The 24,206-nt window shown below is 41.6% G+C and overlaps 1 protein-coding gene across 2 annotated transcripts in view; it reads right to left on the reverse strand.

Moving 5' to 3' along the window:
- Window positions 1-935: 935 nt before the first annotated feature.
- Window positions 936-24,206, reverse strand: part of HIF1AN (hypoxia inducible factor 1 subunit alpha inhibitor) — a 182,060-nt gene continuing 158,789 nt past the window's right edge. The window contains exon 8 of one of the 2 annotated variants that reach the window (XM_078643060.1): window positions 936-4,172. In XM_078643060.1, coding sequence (XP_078499186.1) covers window positions 4,113-4,172 — 60 coding nt within the window. In that variant the 3' untranslated portion in view covers window positions 936-4,112. The remainder of the gene's footprint in view (window positions 4,173-24,206) is intronic. The other variant, XR_013594767.1, reaches the window with a different exon arrangement.

Genomic DNA, 24,206 nt, shown 5'->3' on the forward strand with positions numbered 1-24,206 from the left:
GCTTCATGTGTTCTTGCAGGGAGCAGTAAGTTTCTTTTTTTCTTTTCGATGGACTTGGTGTTAAGTTATTTGTAAAGCACACAATCGCCCACTAGTGTATCCTGCACTGAGCAAATTATAGTTAAAAATACTTTAGTACACTGGTGTTAAGCATTAACGGAGTATACAATGGTGAGACTGTCAGTCTACAACTTCAGCAACATGCACTAGAATTAGGATGAGAAGTTACGATAAAGTCAGAGGTGTCACTTGACACCCAGGGTGTTGAGGGAATTGGAGGGATTCATTCATGTTCTTAGTGTTTCAGTCTCCAGGGAGCCTGACATTTTAAATCAATGCGAAATGTGAGTTGAAATGAGACAGATGTGTTGATGTCTGAAATTTCTTGGGTGAAGCCCTTTTTGCGACCTGTTGTACATCGGGTTGGATATTGAGATGCTGAGAGAGAGAAATGTAAAGATCTTGAATAACATGAATAGTGAGAATTCATGTAGGATGCAGGACAAACTAGTCTTGCGGATGACAGCGAGCCCTCCATCAGTCCTGAATATGTGGATGAGGTTCTGGGTCTTAGCCATACAAGTGATCTGTGTGGTTTAATGTTTGTGAGGCACATGTGAGTGAATTACCAAGAGGAAGGGGCCCTAGCCTAAAGCTGTTCCACAAATTAACAGGTGCTAGCCTTGTCAGTGTCCACGCTTAGCTATCTAGGTCTATCTAGGTCTTGGTGGAATGATTCACTGAGGCACTGTTTGCACCGAGAGATCTGGGGAACAACTGGCCCACTTCAATAAAGAAGCCTGTACCTGTAGTAGTGATATTAAAAATACCAGCAAAAAACCTACAAGTGTTTAAGGGCCCCACCAGTACAAACTATGACCACTGTTCTATTTCGGTTTTGACACCCACGGTTATATCTAGCAATAATTACATCATTACTTATTTACATATTTAATAACATTAACCAGTATTTATACAGGAGTCAACGCACATTTTGAATCCAATTGTTAAAGGGCCTTCATTTGAAACTGCAAATGTAAAAAAAAGAAGAAATAAAATAGTCGTTATCACATATCAAAGTTACAAACGGTCTTGATTATGTTCGAACGTTCGCAATCCAAAGGGGAGTCTATCAAAAGAGGCGTTTGCATCTAAAATTCTCATGCAGTTTATGAGGCGCCCATTAAACTCAGGTGGCTCAGAAACAGATTTAGTAACATCTTATTAAAAGTTCATTGTGTTCATTAAAACTTTGTACAATAAACTTGTGTAGAAAATATTTAAATGTGATAAATACAATGCGAAAGTATCGGACTTTCTTAGTCCTCTACCGTTGTTAGAATTACAATCAAAGTCAACATTACAACAAATGTGGTCTGACACCTCACCATAATTAAGAGGGACAAAAACAATGAAGGTGCAAACAATTATCCAGAGGAAGATCATGTGTTGTGCTAATTTAAATGCAAGTTCCTCAGAACACAAGGTTTCCGTGTTTAAATAAAAAACAAATAAGTTGGCACGTTTGCGCTTCTTGACATCTAATCAAACTATATTTCATTTTAAAACGTTGCCACTTGTGTACATCATAGAAGTAAACATTTTTAAACACAAGTTCATCTTTTTCAAAGCGCAAAAAAGCATGGTTAGCTGACAAAGCTAATAGCTTTTTTTGCATTCAAACCTTTCATCTGCTCAGGGCATGAATTCCAATTCTGCAGTAACATTATTTTCTAGCTCCTGTATTTGGTGTCCAAGGAAAATAAAAGATTAACTGCATACTTGCAAAAAACACTATCAGTCTCTGAAGAACATACTGTATGCACCTACATGGATTAAAAAACTTTAATAAATAATACGTTTCATAACTGAAGAAAGTTAAACCAAAATAATTGCATCACAGATTATTAACCTAAAAACGTAGATGTAAAATTCCCAATCTAAGAAGATCCGCATAAGCAGCCAGAGAAAAATGAAAGAGCAACAAAAACTTGAACAATACAAAAGACTGACATCTGAAGTAGCTTCAGTACACAAACAACTGTTAAGGTCTCGGCATGAAGAACACAAAGTGGGAGTACTGACCAAGTATGTTGTAGAATAAGAGAATAGTTAAATTCAGGGAAGAAAATTTATCAATTGATATTGAGAAGAATGGCTAAACTTAATCTCAGGCAAATACCCATCGAAAAGGCAGAATCTAGATTGTACACACGTCTGAACACTAATAGTAGGTACCTGTAGGTTAACAATAATGTGTCTTCTGCGTATCCATCACAGACAGTGATGCATTACCACGCATAACAGAAATGAGAGATTGGAGAAAGATCGGGTTTGAATAACAAAGCAGGTTGAAATCCACCTCAAGCTCTCACCCACCCTGCAAGAAGCCACATCCCCATACTGGTATGTCCTCCTTTTAAAGGGGAACAAGGTTGGCATTATACAGATAGGGGAGGTGTAACCTGCATTGTAAAAGATCGCCAAAGGGATTTGCTTCCGTGCACTCTGGGCTAGCAGAATCCGCACATAGCAATTTTTATTTTCACAGAACACATTTCGAACCACCAAAATGCTACTATATTTAGTATTTATCTTATGCCAATACCAGATTCAGACACGAGGTGTAAAATAAACACACGTCTCAGGCATATTAATGCTATTTAAAAAAATCATGCATGTGTTTTAATACTTTGTTTTTTTTATGAGGCATTACTTAAAAAAGGTTCTCTAGCGAGTCACAAAAGTAAACAGAGCCTTGAGAAAAATAAATAGAAATTCATTGTAGAGCAACATTTAAAATAATTGCACAGTATTGCAAGTCGTTGACACTTCCTCCTTGTATCTTTATCCCACAGGTTCAAAGGCAAGGACAGCCCTATGGAGAGAAATGCCGCCTACGCTTTACACTCCAGGCATTTCCTTAAGCAGGCATGAGTATATAATCAAGGCTGGAAGTGTGAGGCACTGTTTACACCATATCATGCTGCAATACAAAACAAATTCACCCTCAATGTGAAAATGACGTAGGGCACGCATAGCACAGCTCATGACATTAAAATTATGTTTTTACCAATGCATAGCTAATGGGTGCCAACCACTTTCTCTATTGACAGCCCTGCGTACTCTACTGCTTTGTGATCTTCAGGCTTGTGTCAAAGACAACCGTGGTCGGTGTCAAAATATTTTCTTTAAGATTTTCCAGACACATTTCTTATCCAAAAAGGCCCATCCCTGCATCGGCTCTACAAATACAAAAAACAGGAACAGACCTTCCCGAGGAGATGAGCAGATCAGAAGCGCTTTTTTATATGTAGAATATGCGCATATTGTATGAGCTCTGGCACATACACACGCATTACAGTCTTGTGCTTCAACATGTTCCAGGTGTAAAAATGTTTCTAGTCGACCGCCCTCCCACCTCCTCTCTTGGTATATGCTATACCCAAAAAGTTCTACTGAGTTGCAGGCTACATGTCAAAGGGTAGGAAAGATTGGGGTGCAGCAATCTTTATTTCAACCACCCTATGCTTTCACTACAATTCCAACCATTTTCTCGAAGGTATCGACACCAACTAACCCACAAACAGCCAAAGCGATAATCATGTTTAGAAGGCAGTCTAGCCTACTTTAGATTAACTAATGGCCATAAGCGGTTCTATCACTTTCAGGTATAAAGTAAACTGGTTAAAAAATATGGAACAGTAAAAAAAAAAAACATAGCTGGATTTCAAACAGAAAAGGATCAATAAATGAATTAAAACGTCTCACTTAAATTAAACATAAAAACATTCATTCAGATTGCCAGAATCTGAGCCCTTGTATGGAAGCAGTAAAAGGCCCACAAACTCTTTGGAGTGTCAATTAACTTTGCATCTTCAGCCTTGAGTCTAACAGACGAAAAATCAAGGAGAAAGGCCAGTTGCTTTTCTTTAGATCACTTGAAGTTGGAAAACCAGGCACTCCATCAAGTCTTTTATTGGTAACTGAGTACAGTATTGGTGCACATCTTCAATTGATCCAGTAACTCCTTCACAAGGTTCCTCAAACGAAGAAACAATCCGCGACTGAGGTTGTGGCAGCCATAATAGTTACACAAGTCAGTAATCCGGTTAGCTCAACTCCTCATCATCATAACGCCCCTTAATCATGGTGTTTAACAATGGGCCAACCTGTAATAGGAAAGTTTTAAAAAACATGTAAATCAGATATAATCTGAGGAAAGCAACATTCTGCCACATATACGATTCTTTTAATAAAGTTTGTTCTAGATGTAGGTTGGTTCTTCAGCACAGACTGGCATGCGGCCAAGATTAGCAATAGAGACAAAGATGCTCTCCATACAACAGTGGACTGCATTCTACTCAGAGTCTGCTAAATTCTGTATAACGGGGGGGGGGGGGGTTACTTATTTTGAGGAAGAAAGTCATACAAAGTTGAGCAATAAACAATTCATATTGTAGTATAACAAATCAAACCATGAGGGAAAGGAACACGTTTCGTGTTGTAACAATCTATTTGCAGCTGGGTAGTGTTGTAGATTCAGATGTTGTGCACACTCCTGACATCTGGTGTTAAGTTTGGATGTTGCAACTTGGTGTTCTTCGAAGAAGTACTCCTATGAAACCCACAATGCACCAGGACAGACCACCTCAGTTTGGGTTTTTACACATCTGGTAAGTGCTAGTATATAGATGCAAAGCCATAGCATGTACATTAACTTAACTAAGAACATATGACACTATGGAAAAATATTGCAGTACCAGATATACTGTTGCATACTAGCATCCAGGGACGACGGTAGAGCACATGTGACAATAGCACTACAAATTGCAAACCAATAGTTACCGTTGAATAACTTTTTACGTTAGCAGCATTTGGCGCTATAAACCACATGCAGTGGATAGACTGAAAATCATTAAAATTAGCCATAGTAATATATAGATATAGCTATATATATATATATATTCACTGAAAAAACCATAGGTTATAGACCATATATAGTTAGGAATTAGCATTTAAAAAACCTTATTTTACTCACACAAAACCATTGAAATTCCATATATAGTTAGTTGCACTAACTATATATCGCGCACCCGCAATCCACTGCTGATCATGTCACATATTACATCATTCATGACATGGTCAGTGACATCACTGATGACATCACTGATGACATCTCAAATGACATCACTGATGACGTCACTGATGACAACATCCAGTGACTGTATTTTTCTGTAAAGTTAAAATATGTCTTGAGTGGATGTATAAGTGTCTGGATGAAGGATTTAGTAGGTGCATGACTGACTGTATGAGTGAGTGATTAAATGTGTCTCACTGAATGCATGGGTTAGTGACTAAACTGTCTTAATTTGTGCATCATTATGTCTGTTGTTCTGTAAACTGCTGCATGTGTTGATCATTAGCTATACGAGAGGCTATATGTGTTATTAATTGGTTGCCCAAGTATTTCTATGGGAGATTGAGTTTGTGTGGGGGTGGCTGGAAGGTGTGAGACTCTATGCATAGATGTGTGAGCAGTTTATTCACTAGGTGTATGAGTTCAAGAGTGCATGTGGAAACAGCTACATGGGCAGTTGACTGTGTGCATGAGTGTATTGATGAGTGAATGGATATCTCAATGCTACATGTCATAGTAAGTACATATGTAAAACACAGTACATGTGAGAGTTGGCATATATAAATAACTGTGCATGAGAGCCACTGAATGAGTGAGTGGTTGTATCGATCATTGTGAACTTGTATCAGGGATTGTATAAGAGAGTAAATATGTGTTAGTATATGTTTCAATAAGTAAGGTGTGTTTAACTGTATAGTTGAAGAAATGGAGGTGAGATTGTTTCTTTGCATGACTGACTGGGTGTGTGAGTAACTCCATGGATGAGTGGCAGTGTGTGAGTGTCTGTATACACTGAGTGTATCTAAGGTTATATTAGAGTCTGAAGAGGTTTATCGTATTAGCACAAGAATGATGTCAAATGAGATGTCATCAGTGATGTCATCAGTGATGTCACTGACCATGTCATGAATGATGTAATATGTGACATGATCAGCAGTGGATTGCGGGTGCGCGATATATAGTTAGTGCAACTAACTATATATGGAATTTCAATGGTTTTGTGTGAGTAAAATAAGGTTTTTTAAATGCTAATTCCTAACTATATATGGTCTATAACCTATGGTTTTTTCAGTGAATTTTCAAGGTTTTGTAAATGCTAATTCCTAACTATATATGGTCTATAACCTATGGTTTTTTCAGTGAATTTTCAAGGTTTTGTAAATGCTAATTCCTAACTATATATGGTCCATAACCTATGGTTTTTTCTGTGAATTTCATTGGTTTTTTAACAGCTAATATCTGTAGCTGTAAAATGTATTCTTCTTTAAATCCAAAAAGATATTTTATATGTTTATGAATAATTTTTTTTTTAAATATTTTTTTTTCTTCGTTCCCGCTTCGCAAATCGGGAAGCTTCCCGTTAGCTGACCTTGATGCCGCGAAATAGACCGCGAGCCGGTAAACGTTTCTTTACCGCAAGTGCCGCGTTACAAAACAACATCGTGACGCCTCCCGTCCGCATGACGTTTCACGTTGTCGCGTGATACGTCATATGACGTACTACGTTAGCGAACTGGTACGCGAAGCGAGTCGCAAAGCGCAGGTTTCTGGAAGCAAACCGGGAGGCCCTGCAAAGCGCTTAACGTAAACACAGCAAGTCATGTGACTTGGTAATAACACTTTTCATTGGTTCATTTCACTTTTGGTTTCCTAATGATGTAAGACTAGGTCATATAATCTAAAATGAACACTTTTGATTGGTTGAGAACTCTTGTTTTTCCCAAATGATGAAAATCCCTCCTTCTTTCCTCACTCTGACTTTCATCATTGTGAGAGAAAGACCCTTTGTGATCACTGAGCAATGGCTTCTTTAGTAGCTTCAGCTGGTGCTTCCCCACCACCTCCACCACATCCAAGGAAGAGTGGACCACCTGCTCAAGTTATAATTCAACAAGAAGAAGAAGAAGAGGAACAGGAGGACGAGCACGAAGAGAGGCAGTTTTTGCCTGAGCAGCCCAGGACGTCTCACCGGAAAGAAAACTTCATTTGGCAATTTTTTTAAATTCCCAAAGGTCAGAAAAAAGTAAATGCAAGATACGTAACTTGCCTTATATGTCAAGATAGACTGTCCAGAGGGACCGACAAAAAATACAGTTTCGGAAACTACACAATGCATCGCCATATGACTAGGTGGCATCCTAACAACTACAGTGCTGCACAGTTTCGGAACGACCTAGATAATCTCCCTATTATGGCCAGAAGATCTGTTGTACCGGAAGTAACGGGACCAGAGGGCAGGGAGATGGTGCCAAATATACAAATGAGATTTGGTGAAGTAAAACACACCTGCGTATTTTGCGATGGATTCATTTCCTACGGAGAAAGAAGCATCACTCTGATCAACAGAGCTATTGACTATCATATGCAAGTTTGTCCGAAACGCCCAAAATAATAAATACTTCTTTTTTTTGTTTTGTTGCTCCTGTTGAGCCCTTTACAATGAATCGTTTTCATTGCCCCCTCCAAGAAAAACCCCCAAAAATATAAAACTGTTCCGAAAAATTCAAAAACAGTAAAAAAATGTTCAGAAAAATAAAAAAAAAAAGTTCTTTTCAGAACTACCTCCCCGTTATTAAAAAATTGGTACAATATTTGGAACTGTGCCAACCTCTATTTCTCTTAGTTCGCTTCCTAGTTCGCTCGCCGGTACGCGAACTGGAAGCGAACCAAAAACAGTAAGTATAAGGGAGGGAAACACACACTTATGTTAAAATAAAGACAGCTATAGGGGAGTAAACTAGAGATACTATTACCCGTAATCCACTGCTGATGATGTCACATATTACATCATTCATGACATGCTCAGTGACATCATCAGCAGAGGATTGCGGGTTTTTTGACAACATGCCTTATCCACGGTTTAATAACGCTGCCTTTTGCTTTATATAAGTTTTCAAATTGTATGAAATATATACCAATAGGTCGTTATGAACCTTTAGGTAGTGCTTTTCTTCATGAGGTCTGGTCGCTTCCATACACATACAGATGTTTCAAAGATGATCAAGAAGTTTATCTGAATGGAGAGGAATGCACTGAGACGCCAGATCATTCACTAATGTGTAGGCACATACAGTTACACGGTTCATGCAACAAACACCGACCAAATATGGCTTGCGTGTTGCAAGGCACGCCAGTTCCTGCTATCATCCCCACGTTCAAGTTGTTGGAAAATGGTAGTTATTTGATGCTCAATAATGAAGATTGTTCTGAGTTAATTAAAAGTATTCCTTTTATCGTAACAGTAAGTGAACGGGTTATTTGCTGCAGAAATGTTCTATTTCCTCCCACACATGAACATAGGGAGTTTTCAATCTGGCCACAAATACCAACCTTGGGACACGTTTCAACGGCATGGCAAGAATAAGAGCTCTTTTGTCTCAGAGAGAGGTGGCCTTGAGTTCGGCCCGTGAAACTTTCGTACTTCACATAGCGAACACCCGTACAGAGGTGCACACCCTTTTCAATTAAGATTTGCCTTTCAATTTCAGCAACATGTTTCCGACTATCTTTAACGCATCCTCCACAAAGTCCCTGACACACTTTTTTAAAGTTGTTACCAGTGGTCTCGTGACTTCATTTGAGAAAATCTTTGGAGTCATCCCTGCTTCCTTTCATTGTATTTTCTGCACTCTGGTTCGTGGATTGGCATTTTTACTTGCATTACCAGCGGACGCTCTTGTGCTTTTTTACATTTTTAAATATGGATGTCCCTCCTATGCAACCTCCGACCCTGCAGCTGCTGACACTGTTCCGCAATCGCATGCTAGAATATTATGGCACAATGCCGTTGGCGATATTAAGCACGGCATATGGATTATCTTTTCGGTTCTCCTACTTCACCTGTGTCCAGCCTGTATTTCACTGCCTGACCTGTGATTTCGATTGGGCCATTGATTTGTGTCTCTGCGGACCGGTTTCTCCTGACGTCGACTTTAATCAGCTGATGACTCCTATCATTACTCACGAGTTGGTTTGTCCTGGCGAAAGGATTATGGCTGTGGCATTGATGCATGGACTACTTGGTCCCTGGAATTTACTGGCGGCAGCACAGTCTTTCTTGGAAGAGAGCTTTCTTGAAAACCCACCGAGCTGTCCTCTGATGGTGATAGAGGATCCGGTGCTGGGAGAGCACGTATGTTCTTTTCCGCTTTTAAATTGGATGGCTGAACTGTTTTCGGATGAAGACGGTGACTTCCTATTGGAGGCTGTTGCAGCTTATTTTGCATACACAGTTATGTCATAGACCTTTTTCATGTTTGATATGCTGAGTACTAGCATTTCATTGACAATTCATTGACTTATTTGTCAAGTTTTTATTATTTACCTTGCCTATTGGCTTAAGACTCGATAAAGTACTTGGCTGTTTTATTTTTCTTTAGCATTAAATTTTCCTAGTTTTTAATGCTTTACCTTGCGGACCGTCCACATATAAACTTGCAATCTGCTCTCATGAGATGGCACTTCTATTATCTTATTCAGTTCGTTTCCGGATCATGAGGAGGTGTCATCTAGGTCCTGGATATCTTTACACCGTGTTAAGTTAGCATGGGCTCATTACCGGTTTAAACGCCATTTTTCCTTTTTTGCAACTTCTGCACACGACACTTAGTTGTTGCTTTAGCTTTCCACCTAGTAGTTCATCGTGGTTTACATGAGAATAATATGTATTGGTCTACTATCTGCTTTACTTGTTAAACTATATCTGTACAGCGAGTGCTAAAGTTTCAAGAACAACACGATACAGAATTGTTATGAGGTCTGATCTCCACGACTTCATACTCATAACATAAGTGCAACTTCTGCCAATTCTGGGCATGAGGCGGGTTTTATATTGCTTTGCCGAACACACATACACAACAGTTGATGCGGTTCACATGAAGAGAGAGCTGGTGTATGGTGATGTGATTCCTTCAAATCTAAGACACTAAAGTATGGGCACGCCCTAAACCAACACAAAGAGACCTTCTTAGCAAATAATATAATATGTGTATTAGGGAGGGTGAGATATAAGCAGCCGCGGGCCGTGGAGGGAGTTACGATGGGGCAGGGAGGCGGGGAGGGGGAGAAGCAGGGTGGAGCCCTCTCTACCTTGCCCCTCCCCCTCCCCGCCTCCCTGCCCCACCGTAACTCCCTCCACGGCCCGCGGCTGCTTATAAGTGTTGCTAACTCTTATTCATTTACAGCATGTTAACATACTGTCACCATTCGCTTTTTATGTACTAGTAACTATGCTGGTAATTTTGCTACTGATAATATGTGTACTTGTATTCTCCACCCTGCTTCTCCCCCTCCCCGCCTCCCTGCCTCACCGTAACTCCCTCCACGGCCCGCGGCTGCTTATAAGTGTTGCTAACTCTTATTCATTTACAGCATGTTAACATACTATCACCATTCACTTTTTATGTACTAGTAACTATGCTGGTAATTTTGCTACTGATAATATGTGTACTTTTATTATCTAAGGTACTACGCCTGAGAAGACAGCATTAGTAAATAAACATTTCAAATACACATCTGTTCTTCTTAACTCCATGTTCTGGTTTCTAAGAAATCTATAACGACCGACTGTTCATGAGTTCCACGTATCCTGAGGTACTATAAGTTCATATTCTGGATTGTCTAAACATTGAGAGTTTGTTATATCCAATGTGACACTGTACCTAGCTTGCTAAGGAGTTTTTGATTACTAACGTGAGTTTTGGGACACCCTAATTCGCCGAGGTTCCAATCCTCTGTCCACAGTTCTGTGTGAGAACAGAAACCCTGCGACAGGGGCACCCCCGACCCTTGCTGGAGCTTCATCACACTTGCGATACAACTCCAGCAATGCATTCGCCGAGGTTCCAATCCTCTGTCCACAGTTCTGTGTGAGAACAGAAACCCTGCGACAGGGGCACCCCCGACCCTTGCTGGAGCTTCATCACACTTGCGATACAACTCCAGCAATGCGCCACCTTTACGGCACAGATACATCACGCATCTGTGCTGTTTTTGCCCCATGATGCGCCGCATTGTAAATGCAGCACACCATAGGTGACGGAACAGCGGCACAGAATGACTAACACATCCCTGGTGATGCGCCAGTCATCATAAATGTATCCCTATGCTTCTTATCTTGTTAGAGATGAACCGCCATATATATCATCAAAGTTTTTTGCATTTCCTAAATAGCGAACTTTAAGGAATAAATAGCGATTCTTTACCATTCCTAGTTTGCGATGAGCTATTTGCTAATTAGCCGAATGTAGCCCAATGAAGCCCAATGTAGCCCAATGTAGCCCAAAGATGGCCGCCAGACACACAAAAAAACAAATGTAGCCCAAATATCAGCCAGATGTAGCCCAACTATAGCCCAGTGACAGAATGACCAATCAGCTTCGCAAACCTCCGTTACGCGAAGCGGAGCGCTGTTACAGATATATATCTTTTTTTGAACATTAATTTCTCAAAATCCACTGGAGCACATATATTGAGACCTAGCAAAGGCACATCGGGCTACCAGTCCCTAATATTTTGCCAAGTTTCGTGCAAATCCATTCAGCCGTTCAATTATTATTATTATTATTATTTTTTGCCCCGCGGGGCCCTTTTAAAACCTCCACATCAAACCTAGGGGGTCAGCGAGGATCTACTATGCCCCCTTATAGTTATTTCCCCCTTTGTTTTGACCTCCTCTTGTCTCTCGATCCTACCGAGAGACAAGATGGCGGCCGCTACGGACTGTTTGGAATGTTGACAGACGCCGGAGAACCAATCAGCTTCGCTTCACAAAGCTCCGTTGCGCGAAAAGTCCGCGAACCAGAGCGCTGCCCGGTCCGCTGTTACAGATATATATCTTTTTTTAAACGTTAATTTCTCAAAATCCACTGGAGCACATATATTGAGACCTACAAAAGGCACATCGGGCTACCAGTCCCTACAATTTTGCCAAGTTTCGTGCAAATCCATTCAGCCGTTCGGGCTAAAAGTGAGGCCAACCGCCCTATGGAAAACTCAATGTTAAAAACACGTTTTGGGACACCCCCTTTTTTCTCGGCCCCCACTGGACGAACCCCCCCCAAATTTTCAAGGGCTGCTCAGAAACAAAATGTGCTATTTTCCTGAAAATTTCAGCCAATTCCGTCCACAAACGCCAAAGTTATTAGACATAGAATTTTCAAAAAACCCATAGAGAAAAAATCCTAACTATATATACCTACTGGCGACCGCCAGTAGGTAATATATATATATATATATATATATATATATATATATATATTCACTGAAAAAACCGTAGGTTATAGACCATATATAGTTAGGAATTTGCATTTACAAAACCTTGAAAATTCACTGAAAAAACCATAGGTTAGGGACCATATATAGTTAGCTGGACATTTTATTGACACAAAACCAATGAAATTCCATATATAGTTAGTTGCACTAACTATATATCGCGCACCCGCAATCCACTGCTGATGATGTCACATATTACATCATTCATGACATGGTCAGTGACATCACTGATGACATCACTGATGACATCTCAAATGACATCACTGATGACATCACTGATGCCATCTCAAATGACATCACTGATGACATCATCTAGTGTATGTGTGTTTTTGTAAAGTTTAAATATGTTTTACATATTGAAGAATGAGTGGATGTATGGAAGACTGAGTGTGTGTGTGGCTGGCTGGGGTGTGTGTGACTGTGCATATCAATGTGTACTTGTATCAGTGATTGTATAAGAGAGTAAGTATGTGTTAGTATATGTGTGAAAAGTATGGTGTTCTGTGTTTAACTATATAGATGAGGAAATCGAAGTGTGATTGATTCTTCACAGGACTGACTAGGTGTATGAGTGCATATGATAGTGTTGTAATAATGAGTAACTGTATGTATGAGTGATTGTATGGGTGAATGAGTGAATGTGTGTGTAGACGTAGGAATCAGTGAGTGCGTATGTAGTAACTGGTATTGGTGTGTCATGATGTCATCAGTGATGTCATTTGAGATGTCATCAGTGATGTCATCAGTGATGTCACTGAAGTATGGTGTTCTGTGTTTAACTGTATAGATGAGGAAATGGAAGTGTGATTGATTCTTTACAGGACTGACTAGGTGTGTGAGTAACTCCATGGATGAGTGGCAGTGTGTGAGTGTCTGCATAGGTGTATGAGTGCATATGATAGTGTTGTAATAATGAGTGACTGTATGTATGAGTGATTGTATGGGTGAATGAGTGAATGTGTGTGTAGACGTAGGAATCAGTGAGTGCGTATGTAGTAACTGGTATTAGTGTGTCATGATGTCATCAGTGATGTCATTTGAGATGTCATCAGTGATGTCATCAGTGATGTCATTTCAGATGTCATCAGTGATGTCATCAGTGATGTCACTGACCATGTCATGAATGATGTAATATGTGACATCATCAGCAGTGGATTGCGGGTGCGCGATATATAGTTAGTGCAACTAACTATATATGGAATTTCATTGGTTTTGTGTCAATAAAATGTCCAGCTAACTATATATGGTCCCTAACCTATGGTTTTTTCAGTGAATTTTCAAGGTTTTGTAAATGCAAATTCCTAACTATATATGGTCTATAACCTACGGTTTTTTCAGTGAATTTCATTGTTTTTTTAAAAGCTAATATCTACAGCTGTAAAATATATTCTTTATTACGTGACGTATCACGTAGCCACGTGAGACGCCTCATGACGCGTCGCATAACCGTGACGTATCGGCTCTGCAGCGCAAACAAAACCCGTAACGTAAGCGTGCCGGAGCACGCTTACGGATATATATATTTTTTTTAACCTTAATTAGACAAAATCCACAGGTGCACATATCTTGAGGCCTTGCAAAGGCACATCAAACAAACAGTCCCTACAATTTTGCCAAGTTTGCTGGAAATCTATTCCCTTACTTTTTTTTTTACTGTTTCTCTTGGTTTTCCCCTTGTTACGCTTACCGGGACGCTACCCGGTACGCGAACCGGACGCTCCAAAAACACAAGATGGCGGACTCCCGTTACGCTGCCGGTTAGCTGCCCGGTTCGCGTACCGGGAAGCGCCTCTACCGCGAAAAATCGCGGGGGACTTTAATATCCCCCTCATCAATCCTAGGGGGTCAGGAGGGGTTTACCTTGCCCCCTTTCCTTCATTTCCCCCTTCTTTTTTCACCACATGGCGGCCACTCCGGACTGTTTACAATGTTGACAGCTATGCTGCCGGTTAGCTGCCCGGTGAGCTGCCCGGTGAGCTGCCCGGTTCACGTACCGCGACGCGCCTCTACGGCGTAAAATCGCAAAAAAAAAAAATTATTTTTTGCCCCGCGGGGCACTTTAATATCCCCCTCATCAATCCTAGGGGGTCAGGAGTGGTCTACCTTGCCCCCTTTCCTTCATTTCCCCCTTCGTTTTCACCACATCTTGTCTCTCGATCGTACCGAGAGACAAAATGGCGGCCGCTCCGGACTGTTTAGAATGTTGACAGACACCGGAGAGCCAATCAGCTTCGCTTCGCGAAGTTCCGTTACGCGTCAGGTACGCGAACTGGGGCGCTAACCGGAGCGCTGTCACAGATATATATATTTTTTTAAACGTTAATTTCTCAAAATCCACTGAAGCACATATATTGAGACATAGCAAAGGCACGTCGGGCAAACCATATCTACAATTTTGCCAAGTTTCATGTAAATCTATTCAGCCGTTCGAGCTAAAAGTGAGTCCAACCGCCCTATGGAAAAATGAATGGGAAAAACGCGTTTTGGGACCCCCCTTTTTTCTCGCCCCCCCCCTTGGCGAAACCCCCCCAAATTTTCAGGGGCTGCTCAGAAACAAAATGTGCCATGTTCCTGAAAATTTCAGCCAATTCCGTCCACAAACGCCAAAGTTATTAGACATAGAATTTTCAGAAACCCCATAGAGAAAAAATCCTAACTATATATACCCACTGGCTATCGCCAGTACGTAATATACATATATAAACATATATAATCTGCATATCTATATAAATATAAATGCATGCATACATATACATATATGCATACATATGCATGTTATTTACATGAAAGTTTTAAAAACACTAATAAAAGCAAAGCTAAAAAGCCACCTCATTACAAACAGAATGGCTTTAACTTAAACGAGGGCGAGATCTATTGCATTTTCAATGCTTGTTTACTTTGGTTCTATCAAGAAGGCATTCAGATGTGTCACACATTTGCCATAAATTCTGAATGTTAGCACTCTAGTTGCTCATTAGATCACTGTAGTAAAGCTAGTGCTCACCAGGGAAGTCTGCTGCTAATCATGGTTTGCAGCCATTTTCCCGCATTTTTTATCCCGCAGACTTTCAGTCCGCATACCATTATCCCGCAAGGTCATTGACCTCGCATACCATTATCCCGCATTTTTTCAAAACGCATGTGCATTTATCGCGCATGCCTTTACAAAGAATTACGTTTTAAAGGCATGTATGGTAAATGCATTTGCGTTGTGAAAACCATGATGACGAGAGAGGTAAGTGGGTTTGTGTTAATTTTTTCGTGGGTTAGTGATTGTGTAGTGTAGTGTAGTGTTGTGTAGTGTAGTGTTGTGTTAGTGTAGTGTAGTGTAGAGTTGTGGTGGTTGTTTAGTTTAGGGTCATGCTGGGGGTAGTGTTTTAGGGTTTAGGGTTGTGTTGTAGTGTTTGCGTAGTGTAGGGTCATGCTGGGGGTAGTGTTTTAGGGTTTAGGGTAGTGTTGTAGTGTTTGCGTAGTGTAGGGTCATGCTGGGGGTAGTGTTTTAGGGTTTAGGGTTTAGGGTTGTGTTGTAGTGTAGTGTTTGCGTAGTGTAGGGTCATGCTGGGGCTAGTGTTTTAGGGTTTAGGGTAGTGTTGTAGTGTTTGCGTAGTGTAGGGTCATGCTGGGCGTAGTGTTTTAGGGTTTAGGATAGTGTTGTAGTGTTTGCGTAGTGTAGGGTCATGCTGGGGGTAGTGTTTTAGGGTTTTGGGTAGTGTTGTAGTGTTTGCGTAGTGTAGGGTCATGCTGGGGTGTAGTATTTTCAGGTTTAGGGTAGTGTTGTAGTGTTTGCGTAGTGTAGGGTCATGCTGGGGGTAGTGTTTTAGGGTTTTGGGTAGTGTTGTAGTGTTTGCGTAGTGTAGGGTCATGCTGGGGGTAGTGTTTTAGGGTTTTGGGTAGTGTTGTAGTGTTTGCGTAGTGTAGGGTCATGCTGGGGTGTAGTTTTTTAGGGTTTTGGGTAGTGTTGTAGTGTTTGCGTAGTGTAGGGTCATGCTGGGGTGTAGTGTTTTAGGGTTTTGGGTAGTGTTGTAGTGTTTGCGTAGTGTAGGGTCATGCTGGGGGTAGTGTTTTAGGGTTTTGGGTAGTGTTGTAGTGTTTGCGTAGTGTAGGGTCATGCTGGGGGTAGTGTTTTAGGGTTTAGGGTAGTGTTGTAGTGTTTGCGTGGTGTAGGGTCATGCTGGGGGTAGTGTTTTAGGGTTTAGGGTAGTGTTGTAGTGTTTGCGTAGTGTAGGGTCATGCTGGGGGTAGTGTTTTAGGGTTTAGGGTAGTGTTGTAGTGTTTGCGTAGTGTAGGGTCATGCTGGGGGTAGTGTTTTAGGGTTTAGGGTAGTGTTGTAGTGTTTGCGTAGTGTAGGGTCATGCTGGGGTGTAGTGTTTTAGGGTTTTGGGTAGTGTTGTAGTGTTTGCGTAGTGTAGGGTCATGCTGGGGGTAGTGTTTTAGGGTTTAGGGTAGTGTTGTAGTGTTTGCGTAGTGTAAGGTCATGCTGGGGTGTAGTGTTTTAGGGTTTTGGGTAGTGTTGTAGTGTTTGCGTAGTGTAGGGTCATGCTGGGGATAGTGTTTTAGGGTTTAGGGTAGTGTTGTAGTGTTTGCGTAGTGTAGGGACATGCTGGGGGTAGTGTTTTAGGGTTGTCTTGTAGTGTTTGCGTAGTGTAGGGTCATGTTGGGGGTAGTGTTTTAGGGTTTAGGGTTGTGTTGTAGTGTTTGCGTAGTGTAGGGTCATGCTGGGGGTAGTGTTTTAGGGTTTAGGGTAGTGTTGTAGTGTTTGCGTAGTGTAGGGTCATGCTGGGGTGTAGTGTTTTAGGGTTTTGGGTAGTGTTGTAGTGTTTGCGTAGTGTAGGGTCATGCTGGGGGTAGTGTTTTAGGGTTTATGGTAGTGTTGTAGTGTAGGGTCATGCTGGGGGTAGTGTTTTAGGGTAGTGTTGTACTGTTTGTGTAGTGTAGGGTCATGCTGGGGGTAGTGTTTTAGGGTTTAGGGTAGTTTAGTTGTTTAGTGTATGCTAAAGGCATATTCGTTCTAAAAGTTTTCGTTATTTTAATTTGCGGCCTAATAGTACATGCGGGATTTTTTTTGCGGACTGATGGTATGCGGGATTTCGTCATATATTCGCTAATCATACTTTCTATGGCAAAATGAACCCCCTCATTTTGTTCCTTTTTAAATTAAATGTTTTAAGAGTTACCACTTTATTCCAATCAAGATGGCTTCAGGTGTGCCATACCTTTGTAATAAATAGGACTGTTAGCACTCTAGTTGTTCTTTAGAACACTCTGGGACATTCTGTCATTGGGCTATAGTTGGGCTACATCTGGCTGATATTTGGGCTACATTTGTTTTTTTTGTCTCTGGTGGGCTACATTGGGCTACATTGGGCTACATTGGGCTACATTTGGGCTACATTTGGGCTACATTTGGGCTCCAACATATATATAGCCCAATGTAGCCCAATATATATTTTTCAAAGTTAATTTTCGTAAAAACCACTGGAGCCTATATCTTGAGACATAGCAAAGGCACATCAGGCTACCAGTCCCTACAATTTTGCCAAGTTTGGTGTAAATCCATTCAGCCGTTCAGGCTAAAAGTGAGGCCAACCGCCCTATGGAAAATTGCATGGGAAAAACACGTTTTGGGACCCCCCTTTTTTCTCGCCCCCCCCAAATTTTCAGGGGCTGCTCAGAAACAAAATGTTCCATTTTCCTGAAAATTTCAGCCAATTCTGTCCTCAAACGCCAAAGTTATTCGACATAGGATTTTTTTCCTATGAGATTTTTGAAAATTCTAACTATATATACCTACTGGCTATCGCCAGTAGGTAATTAATATATATATATATATATATATATATATATATATATATATATATATATATATATATATATTTCTTTTTTTTTCCATCCAACAACTTTCAATATTTACACTTTGGGAAAGTTGGCTGCAATTACCATAAATAGTCCTTTAACAACTTTCCCTGCTGGCCCAACTCGGTCTGTCTTTCATATACTGCATTTTTCCGTATTTTGGACTACCGTTACCACTAATCATAACTAACAAATTAGTAGCCTCACCTGGATAAAAATAGTGATTTATCACACAAATTACAAAAGGTTGCAGACACCGGAGCCAAAGTTTGAGAAATTCTATGCCTAGATATGTAGGCAGTAGCCTTCAAAGCCACACTTGTCCAATAGCTATTATATGGAATGCAGGCACATGAAAAGATTAAATAAATAGCCACAGTACAAAATGGCAGCTTTTTTGTTTCATCTGTGACACTTGTGAAGGCATCGTCACAAAGGAGAAGAGCTTAGATGTGTGAAAAAGTACCCAGCAGCATTAGAACATCTACATTTAAGTGACCAAAATACAAAACGGCACTTAGTAGCCAACCCATGATGCTTCGAAGACAATGTAATAGGACACAATTTAAACAATGCACAGCTACAATAATACATTCAGTAGAATACAAAGATTTACAAATGGGCAGCTTAGAATAATGGGATTGTTCGCTGCCAAGTGGGCCCAAGTGACAGAGAAAAGAGACAAAAACTACAATGGTCTATGATGTTGCTTGGAACTCGGAAGCGTAAGACTCTTATTAATAGCTACACTATATTCAATGTTATGTTGTTTAAGCCAGGCCAACCTCTCTGTGCCAATCTCCCTTGTAAAATATGGCTGCTGCCTAGCTGTGCGGAGAAGGACCAGTGTCAGAGGGAGAGAGACAAAAGACCTTATCTATATTCCTAACCTCCCCTCAGCAACATCCACTTCCCATGTGTTGAAATAATTGGTGCCCTTCCTCTCACTTTCTTCCTCGCCCTCCATTCTATACCTTTTATATTGGGATGTAATTAGCAGGTGTTACTATGACCCAATGTAATGAGCCTCAATTTGGCATCATAGAATGCATGTCTGAATTGACCTGCCTGGGACTACAACTTATCACCTCCACATCGCACACAGAATGCAGTGGTGAGTGTTTAAAAAAATGAGGCATTTTAAAGATGCAATAAAACAATATATCAAGTGCTGCCACACTTCTCCATCACCCTTCTCCACTCCCAATGAGAGAGCAAACAGGAAATACTTCAGAGACCTGTGGCTGATGGAAGAAAACTGGTGGAATGATCAAGAGCATCTCACAGTCTCCTTTAGTCTGCATGCAGTTATCTACTATTTCACTTCCTCTGTCAGGTCTCTGAAAACTATGGAAATGCAGCAGATCAGAGTTCGTTTTCACTGCTCTAAAGTCAGGGAATTAAAAAACCGGATTTCAAATCTGCGTTCTATTGCAATCTAAGGTTCGCTGTTAAATCTGTGCCAATTACATCTACCAAGTGGCATAACGCATGTTAAGTTAATGTTTGTGCGGCCTGTTAGAGGGACAGAAATCAAATATGTAACAGATTATCAGAAAGTACCAAACAAGAAAACCAAACAAGTACTAACGAAGCCAAAGGGTCTGGATTTAAGTGCTACAATGTTCCATCAATGCAATCACTCCTCTATCTGTTCATGCACTCAATATCTCACCCATTCTCTTAATCACTTATCCCTTACACTCGTGCAACTATTTCACATTCTCAAGGATCACTGTGGTCAAACTGTAACAAATGGAGCCTTACTTCGAGAATCATTGTACCAGTTTACTACTGGACCCAAACTCAGCCTGAATTAAACTCCCATGGCACCGGACACATAGAGAAGCAAGGTAGAGCAAATCTTGCTTTGGGTGGTATAAATCACAAACTGTGCAAAGAACAGAGTAACGTGTAGTAAAGAGCTAAGTATTTTTACGTTTCATAAGAATTAAAACACTTATTTACAAACAACTATACTAAACGTAAAATTACAAATTTAAAAGTGACAACCACAACACTATAGACCCCGCTCAACCAGGTAACTGTTTAAAAAGGATTTGCCAGATTGAATAAAATAATGCCTTTTCCTGGTGTGTGTCATGGTTTTTTTTAATGGGATGCCCCCACCCTATAGTATTAGTTACGGGATTACACCATGCAGAGCCCCTTCGTACTATACTCGATTCATGACCTGAATTACAAATATTTGTTATGAGCAATGTAACTATTTCAAAAGCATGCTGCTCTATCAAATGCTTCTAAAGAAGACAGAGGAAAGGGTCAGAAGTAAAGCTCCTCCCCCAACACTGCTTTTGTGTGACTATATGAGCTTTGGTTACAGTCAAATGTGTTGTTAGCTTCACCTAAAACCCATTAAGTATTCAAAAGGAAACTACTTTTGTTCTAAACTATTTGCCAATATTGAGCTCCTCATCACTTAAATGCCACTGTCCAGTTAAATAGTTTTTGTGAGTCATCGGGATGTATTTAGAGAAGATAAACATTAAAAAGCTTAATTTAAGACACAAAAAGATGAGACGTAACCAATTTAAATTCTGCAAAATTGGTGAGATGAGTAAGCACTGTCACATTACATTAAATGCATTCTTTTCACAAAATATTGAGAAACAGGATTAAGGAATATGCTACTTACCAGTATGCATCTGTTCTTGGCATGTAGGGCTGCTGATATTCACATCTTATGCATAGATCGCCGCCTAGTGTTGGGTCCGGATGATTGCACATTGTTGTCCTGGAAGAGTCTTCGAAGAATCACAAGATAGGTGGCTCCTCCCCTGGACTACAGTGTGCATGGGCATCCTCTCCATCCTCAGATTGTTTTTCGCCATTGTGTCAGGGATGGAGTATGATACAGTAAGTGATGTCCATGCTAGAGATTAAGTCTGAGTGCTACAGCTGCGACAGGCACCGGAGGGAGGGCGATGTGAATATCAGCAGCCCTACATGCCAAGAACAGATGCATACTGGTAAGTAGCATATTCCGTTTGAGGCATGTGGGCTGCTGAATTCACATCTTATGCATAGAATGTATAGCAGTGTCCTCCTAGCGGCGGTTGCCCGTGCCAGCTGCAGCAGTCTGAAAAAGAGTTCTGAGAACAGCCTGTCCTACAGCAGCTTGCTGTTTGGAGTGTACATCCACGCAGTAGTGTTTGGTGAATGTATGTATGGTGGTCCATGTGGCTGCTCTACATATATCCTCTAGAGGAATGTTACCTAGGAAAGCCATGGATGCCCCTAACTTGCGTGTTGAATGCGCTCGTGGGGGGACTGTTAATGTGCGTTTAGCTTTTTGATAACAGATCTGTATGCACTTAACAATCCATCTGGCTATACCCGATTTGGAAATAGGGTTGCCTTTGTGCTGTGGAGAGAAGGCAACAAACAGTTGTTTAGTTTTCCTGAAATCTTTTGTCCCGTCTATGTAATACAGGAGAGCTCTTTTAACATCTAGTGTGTGCAGTGCTCTGTCTGCCACTGAATCTGGATTTGGGAAGAATACTGGCAGTTCTATTGTATGGTTAATGTGGAACTGGGACACCACCTTTGGCATAAATTTAGGGTTGGTACGCATCACCACCCTATTAGCATGAATCTGTATGAAAGGCTCCTGAATAGTTAGGGCTTGCAGCTCACTAACTCTTCTTATGGATGTGATTGCTACTAGAAAGAAGGTCACTTTCCATGTTAGAAATTGTATCTCACAAGAGTGAAGAGGTTCAAAAGGTGGCCCCATTAGTCTGGTGAGAACTATGTTTAGATTCCAGATAGGTGAAGGCGGGTGTCTGGGAGGAATTACTCTTTTGAGTCCCTCCATAAAAGCTTTAATGGCAGGCACTTTGAAAAGGGAAAGGTGCTGCCTGTTTTGAAGATAAGCTGCCATTGCAGCTTAATGTATCCTGATGGAACTATATGCCAGATTGCATCTGTGTAGGTGCAACAAATAGCATATAATGTTTTGCTTTGAGGCATCGAGCGGATTTATGTTATTATTGGAACAATAAATAACAAAACGCTTCCATTTTGCCGCGTAGCACGCCCTGCTGGTTGGCCTTCTAGCCTCCTTGATAATGTTCATACAGTCAGGGGGCAGGTTCAGGTAGCCAAACTCTATGACCTCAGTGAGTCATATTGCAAGGCTCAACTGTTGCGGATCTGGGTGCTGAATTTCTCCACGGCTCTGAGTGAGGAGACTGGGTGTGAGTCGCAGTCGCTGGTGAGGCGTCACTGAAAGTTCTAGGAACGTGGTGTACCATGCCTGCCTTGCCCATGTTGGAGCAACTAGGATGAGTGTCATTGAGTGCTGCCGCAGTTTGCGCGCCACCAGCGGTATGAGCGGAGCTGGAGAAAAAGCGTACGCAAATCTGTTTGACCAGTTCATCCATATCGCATTGCCCTGAGACTGCGGGTGTGGGAACCTGGCGGCGAAGGTTTGGCATTTTGCGTTTTCTTTTGTGGCGAATAGGTCTATTTCTGGATGACCCCACTGCTGGAAATACGGTTGTAGCACCGAGGGATGTATCTCCCACTCGTGCATTTGATGGCTGTGCCGGCTGAGCAGGTCTGCTATCTGGTTGTCCTTGCCTGGGAGATGATCCGCCATGAGGAACATGTTCCTTTGAATGGCCCACTTCCACATGCTCTGGGCTAGGTGTGACAATTGTGGAGAGTGTGTCCCTCCCTGCTTCTGGTTGTAATACATTGCAGTCATGTTGTCCGTCCGGATCAGCACGACTTTGTTCTACAAACGCAGTTTGTACGCCTTCATCGCCAAGAAGATTGCCATCAGTTCCAGTAGGTTGATGTGCAACTTCTGCTGCTGCGTCGTCCATAGTCCCTGCACTGTATAATGAAGGACATGCGCGCCCCAGCCCTGGAGAGATGTGTCCGTTGTCAGCACTATCTGTGGTACAGGCTCTTGCAACGGCGTCCCCTGCAAAGGTTTTGTGTGTTCCACCAATGCAGAGAGTTGTATGCACGACCGGTCACCAACACTAGGTCTTTTAGATGTCCCCGAGCCCGATTCCACTGTCGTGCCAAGCACTCCTGAAGCAGACGCATGTGTAGCCTCGCGTGAGGGACTATGAAGATGCAGGAGGCCATCATGCCTATCAGCTGCATAAACACTTGCGCTGGGAGTGAGTGTTGGGGTTTGAATTTCTGAATCAGCAATTGCATGCTGTTGATTCGTGCTGAGTTTGGCTGTGCTGTTGCTGCCAGAGTGTTTATTCCGCTCCTAAGTACTGGTGTATGTGTGCGGGTTGAAGATGAGATTTTGGGTAATTTAGTGAAAATCCTAGACTGTGCAGGAGGTGAATTGTGCGGGACATGTGGCTGGCACATTGCTGGGCTGACTTTACTTGGATAAGCCAGTCGTCCAGGTAAGGATAGACATGGATGTGTTGTCTCCGAAGGTGCGCAGCTACTGTCGCTAAGCACTTGGTAAACACTCTGGGGGCTGTAGTGACCCCGAAAGGCAGGAAATTGAACTGGTAATGCTGGTTGTGTATTGTGAACCTGGGATATTTCCTGTGACTTGGGTGAATTGGAATGTGGAAATATGCGTCCTTTAGGTCCAGGGTTGCTAGGAAGTCCCCCTGACTGAGCAATGGGAGAACCTGCTGCAAAGTGAGCATGTGAATATGTACTGACAAGATGTATTGGTTGAAGGGTCTGAGGTCTAGAATGGGCCTGAGAGACCCGTCCTTTTTTGGGATTAAGAAGTACAGTGAGTACACCCCTGTACCCTGTTCTAAAGGCACGAGTTCTATGGCCCCTTTTTGCAGCATGCAGATGACTTCTTGCTGCAATAAGTGCATGTGCTCTGCGGACATAGGACGTTGCCTTGGGGGTATGTTGGGTGGAGTGGAGGTTAGTTCTAGACAATAGCCGTATTGGATAAGTTGTCTCACCCACCTGT

This window comes from Lissotriton helveticus, chromosome 5_1 (genome assembly GCF_964261635.1).
Source record: "Lissotriton helveticus chromosome 5_1, aLisHel1.1, whole genome shotgun sequence".
In the NCBI taxonomy this organism is placed as follows: Eukaryota; Metazoa; Chordata; class Amphibia; order Caudata; family Salamandridae; genus Lissotriton; species Lissotriton helveticus.